A 5788-nucleotide genomic window follows, 5' to 3' on the forward strand; every position below is an offset into this window, starting at 1 on the left:
TGAACATGCACCCCCCACTACCCGCATGCTCCCTGATAGACCTTCCGCCCTGTGGTACACACAAGACATTCGACTTGCAAAATGCAAACGTCGTCAACTGGAACGGCGATGGCGATCAACAAGACTGAAAGTCCACAATCAAATCTTCCGAAAACAAATAAATAAAGTTAAACATATGATCTAATCAGCGAAGACAAACTTCTTTTCTTCTGAAGTTCTCGATGCCACATCCACCAAATCTCTTTACTCTGTCATGTCAAATCTACTCAGTACTGCAAAAAAGGATCCTCTTCCTTCTGCCTACACTTTATCTGAACTCCCCAATGTCTTCTCCTCTTTCTTTTTTGACAAAGTCCAAAATATCCGTACTATCTTAGACCAATTGCCTTTCCAACCTACTCATCCTGATCCTCAATTCAACGGCACTCCTCTCCATTCCTTTAATCCATTAACTGAAACAGAAGTCCATGAAATCCTAAAAGAAATGACAATAAAATCCAGTGAGCTCGATCCTATACCAGCCTCTGTCTTTTCCCAGTGTGTCTCACCGCTTCTCACCACAATCACCAACATTGTCAACTCATCCCTTCTCGCTGGAACGTTTCCATCCACTTTCAAAACTGCAATCGTCCGGCCTCTCCTGAAGAAATCCAACCTTGACGCAAACATTTTGAAAAACTATCGACCAGTTTCTAATCTTCCATTCCTGTCCAAACTCCTTGAAAAAGCTGTCCTCAAGCAGCTCAACAATCACCTTTGTTTCAACAATCTCATCCACCCATTTCAGTCTGCCTATCGTGCTGACCACAGCACCGAAACCACTCTCCTCCACATCCTGAATAACCTACTGCTAGCGTCCGACTCAGGACAGATCTCCCTTCTCACTCTTCTCGACTTGTCAGCCGCCTTTGACACGATAGACCATTCAATCCTTCTTTCCCGTCTTCATTTTACATTTGGTATAACGGCACTGTTCTAAACTGGTTCAAATCTTATCTCACTGATCGATTCCAGTCTGTCATTGTTGATAATTTCCAGTCTGAACCAGTTAAAATTGAACATGGAGTCCCACAGGGATCTGTTTTAGGCCCAGTATTCTTCACACTGTACACTGCTCCTCTCGCTGAAATTATCAACCGCCATAATGTCAGTCATCATTCTTATGCTGATGACACTCAACTCCAGAAGTGTTACCCCCGAAAAACTGTCGTCGCTCTTGCAAGAAACATCCAACTGCTTCCTGGACATTCAAAATTGGGTGACTCTAAATAAGTTACAATTGAATGCGGACAAAACTGAAGCAATGATCATAGGAACTAAACAAAAAGTCTCTTCCATCACAACTGACACAATCAAACTTGGCAGTACACCCATCCCTCTTTCCAATTCAGTCGGAACCTCGGCGTTGTCCTTGACAACACACTGTCCATGCAAAAATTTATCAGTCAGACATGTCAATCCTGCTACTGTCAACTGCGGCGCATCAGTTCCATCCGGAAATATCTGTCCATTGCCGCAACATCTAGACTTGTCGTTTCTCTCATTCTCTCTCGCCTTGACTAGTGTAACTCTCTATTGTCTGGTTTGCCTGCTTCATCCATTCAGTCCCTTCAGCGCATACAAAACTCTGCTGCCCGACTCGTCCTCAGAAAGAAAAGATCTGAGCACATCACTCCTCTTTTGCAACATCTCCACTTGCTCCCTGTCTCACACCGAATAAAGCACAAGATCAGCACTCTATGTTATACACACACACACCAGCACTGTCAGCTAGATTACCGTGGGTGTTCATCCGGCTGAAAAAGAATTGTAGAAGTTTGTGTGGGGGGCGGGGGGTGGGTGCGTGAGGGGAGGGGTGGAGGATTTGGAAGGTGTGTGTGTGTGTGTGTGTGTGTGCGTGCGTGCGTGCGTGTGTTTGTGTGTGTATCTGCGCGTGCGTGCGTACATGCGTGTGTGTGTGTGTGTGTGTGTGTGTGTGTGTGTGTGTGTGTGTGTGACTGTGTGTGCATGCGTGTGTGAGTGCCTACAGGTCTGCTGATTTGAATGTGTCTTTAAAAGAATTGAAAAAGTTAATAGGGAAATGGGAATGGTAGAAAGAAAGCTGCCCACCACACTGACAAGTTCATTTGTGGAAAGAGAGAGAGAGAGACAAGTCAAAATTCTTTAATTCGAGGATAATAAATAAGCACATCCAGTCCACGCCATGAATAGGGTCTACACTACACAATACTAAATAAAATGAAGCATGGTGTTAGTAGAGATTCAAAACAGAGGAGAAAAAATTCAAAATATATTAAAACACACACACACACACACACACACACACACACACACACACACATGGCATACAGGCACAAGCATGGTGTTAGTAAAATGCATAGGAAAAAATGAAAAAAATGAAAGAAACAAACAGAGAGAAAGAGAGGGAGAGAGAGATGGGGAGAGAGGGAGAGGGAAGGAGAGAGAGAGGGAGAGAGAGAGGGGGAGAGAAAGGGGGAGAGAGGGAGAGGGAAGGAGAGAGAGGGAAGGAGAGAGGGAGAGAGAGAGGGGGAGGGAGAGAGAGAGAGAGGGGAGGAGAGGGAGGGAGGGAGAGAGAGAGAGTTGTATCTTGCAAATGATTGCGACACACACACACACACACACACACACACACACACACACACATCTATATACATACATACACACTATTGCATGCGCACTGCGAAACGAAACCCTGGTATTTCCATTTTGAAGGTGACCATTCAGGATGTCTTCCGTGGAGAGAAATTGGGAGAGATATAAAAAAAAACCCACCCCAAAACCCGCGTATCTATAAAAAGCACTGCTACCTGAAACTGACACGCGCGCTGCCGCGGACACACACACACACACACACACACACACTACTGACAGGTAAGCGTGTAAAAATACATGTCCTTGCTTACCTACAACCTGACACTAACCTTCACCTCTCCCGCCCCCCCCCCCCGCCCCCCCCCCTCCCCCCAACCTCACCCCTGTTCACCTGTCTACAAACCTACCACCAACCTACCTGTCGTCTCTCCACTGGCGCGCGCAAGACACCGAAAACCACGCGGTCTCGCGAGCGGCAGTTTACATGCGTGACGACGTGAACACTACGAGACGACTACAAGTTTGGCAGGCGACACAGGTTTGCATCAGAAATCTGTCGACCTGCCAGTGCACAGAATAAAGGTGCCACCCCGGCCTCCCACCATTAACAAACTGAAGGTAAACTTCACAGGCGTGCGTCACGGTGAGTTTTCTACCGCTGGTGAGGCAGTCGGCCGCACAACCAACATTTCACTGAAGCAGAGAGTAAGGTGGTGGTGGTGTTGTTTTGGGGCTTATTATCAAGTCACCAAATTAGGCTGTGTGGTTGACAGTTCTGAAAAAAAAAATCTGGAGATTAACAAGACGAGGACAAAGAAGAAAAAGACTGGGAAGAAGAAGAAGAAGAAATCGGAGACGTCCCAGAAGAAACGAAAGAAGATAGAGAAAGAGGGGGAAACACAACACACATACAAGAAACAAACCCAGCCTAACAAAGACTGAAGAAACCAAACACAACAGACCAGCGACTGACGCCACCACAGGAGGACAACAACAAACAAACAAAAACAACCAAAGCGACCTGGTTTTGAACCCAGAAGCCGGTGCCTACATCCTCCATCATCATGGATCCATCACCCAGCTCGAACAGCGTCTCTTCCTCGGCCTCTTCCGCATGCAGCAGCTCGCACTACGCTACCGTCATGGTTTCATGCGCCGGCGGCGGCAGCATTTCGGAGAGCGCTTCCAGTGATCGTCTGCTTCCCCCCGCCCGCGACTCAGTGTCCGTGCAGGGACGTCACTCCGCACGTGCGGCACGGCGGATGGCGATAGCGTCCCTTGCCGTGAGCGTTCTGTGCGTGGCGGGGGTGGTGGCGGTGGCGCTGTGGTTGACGGTGCTCAGCAAGAAGGGGGACCTGCTCCCACTTGACAGGGTGGTGGGGAAGGGGGAGGAGGTGTGTGTGCCGTGCGTGCAGATCAGCCCCAGCCCCCTGCTGTCCCCCTCCTCCTCCCCCTCCCCCCTGTGGGCGGGGCTGGACGTGAGGGGAGGGGGACTGGAGGGGCAGGGGGAGGGGGGAAACAACGACACGGAGGACGAGATGACCTGCTGTGCCTCCACGCCCGCTCAGTTCGCCCTGCTCTTCAAACTGGTCAGTGGGTGTGGTGTGTGTGTGTGTGTGTCTGTCAGTCTGTCTATATCTTTGTCTCTCTCTCTCCCTTTGTCTCTCTCTCTCAATGTCTCTCTTTCTCTCTCTGTATGTATATATATACGTATCTCTCTCTCTCCGCCACCCAATATATCTCTCTCTCAGTCTGTCTGTCGCCAAGGACAGACTAGAAGAACAGGCCTTGCCTGAAATATTAATCCTTGAGTGAAAATGTTTTGAGTTTTAGTTCTCTGTCTACCTGTGTATCAATCTGTCTGTCTCTGTCTCTCTGTCTGTCTGTCTCTCGCACTCTCAGACTTTTTTCTCTGTCTGGCGCGTACGGCATATATATATATATATATATATATATATATATATATATATATATATATATATATATATATATATATATATATATATAGTTAAGTCGGGATGATCTTTACTGAGGGTGTATAAGCTTTTAACAAACTGATTGTTAATGTCCTCGGAAAATACGTAAAAGGCAAATAAATGAGCGTATCTTGGGTCTGTTTGTGGTTCTGGAGAGAGAGAGACAGAGAGAGAGAGAGACAGACAGACAGACAGACAGACAGAGAAAGACAGACAGACAGAGAGTTCATGATAACTATTATTTGTATTGTTGTTTTTCTCTTTATCTTTTAGATCCTTCAGAGACAACAGGCTGTCAAGAAGCTGGCAGGTAATAACAAGGACGATGGCGGTGATGATGATGACGATGATGATGATGATGATGATGGTGGTGGTGGCGGTGATGCTGCTGCTGCTGCTGATACTGATGTAATGTCAATGATGATGATACTGATGATGATGATAATGCTAATGATGATGATGATACTGATAATTATGTCAATGATGATAACAATGATGATGATGGTGGTGGTGGTGATGATGCTGATGCTGATAATTATGTCAATGATGATAACAACGATGATGATGGTGGTGGTGATGATGATGATGATGATGATGATGATGTCGATGATGATAACAATGATGATGATGATGGTGGTGGTGATGATGATGATGATGATGATGATGATGATAATAATGTCAATGATGATAACAACGATGATGATGATGGTGGTGGTGGTGATGATGATGATGATGATGATGGTGATAACAACGTCAATGATGATGATGATAAAGTGAATCAAGGAGAAAGGGAGAGGGAGATAGTAAACGAGATAGAGAATAATTATAATCTCTTGAAGAATAACAAACTTCCTTTCAGTCACATGTTGTTGTTTTTTTCAACGAGCAGTCTGATTCAGACCTGTGACGTCCAGTGCTCCTGTTTCAGACGCGCTGGAGAGCGAGACGAAGAAGAACTTGAGTGACGTCACAGCCGATGACCTGTTGAAGAACGTGACGCAGTTAGGGGTGTCAGCAGTGTCTGCCCACCTTCTCTTCAAGCCAGACAAGTCCGCCAAAGCAGGTACACTTTTCTTTCTGTGTATGGCTAGTTGCCCTATCTCGTTTCTAACCTGTCTTGTTTCCGGCTGAACTGCAGTTAATTCTTGTTCTACTTCGTTTTTGATGTGTCTGCCTCTGTCTCTCTCTTGTCTCTCTCT

At 46.4% G+C, this 5788-nt stretch overlaps 1 protein-coding gene across 1 annotated transcript in view; it reads left to right on the forward strand.

Annotated features, from left to right (window-relative positions):
• The first annotated feature begins 3049 nt into the window (after nucleotides 1–3049).
• The window catches only part of LOC143289190 (uncharacterized), a 3767-nt gene continuing 1028 nt past the window's right edge, over nucleotides 3050–5788 (forward strand). Inside the window, exons 1-3 of the mRNA XM_076598123.1 lie at nucleotides 3050–4202; nucleotides 4863–4899; nucleotides 5518–5652. Of these exons, the coding sequence (XP_076454238.1) occupies nucleotides 3678–4202; nucleotides 4863–4899; nucleotides 5518–5652 (697 nt within the window). The 5' untranslated portion in view covers nucleotides 3050–3677. The remainder of the gene's footprint in view (nucleotides 4203–4862; nucleotides 4900–5517; nucleotides 5653–5788) is intronic.

Source organism: Babylonia areolata, chromosome 13, assembly GCF_041734735.1.
Source record: "Babylonia areolata isolate BAREFJ2019XMU chromosome 13, ASM4173473v1, whole genome shotgun sequence".
Classification (NCBI taxonomy): Eukaryota; Metazoa; Mollusca; class Gastropoda; order Neogastropoda; family Buccinidae; genus Babylonia; species Babylonia areolata.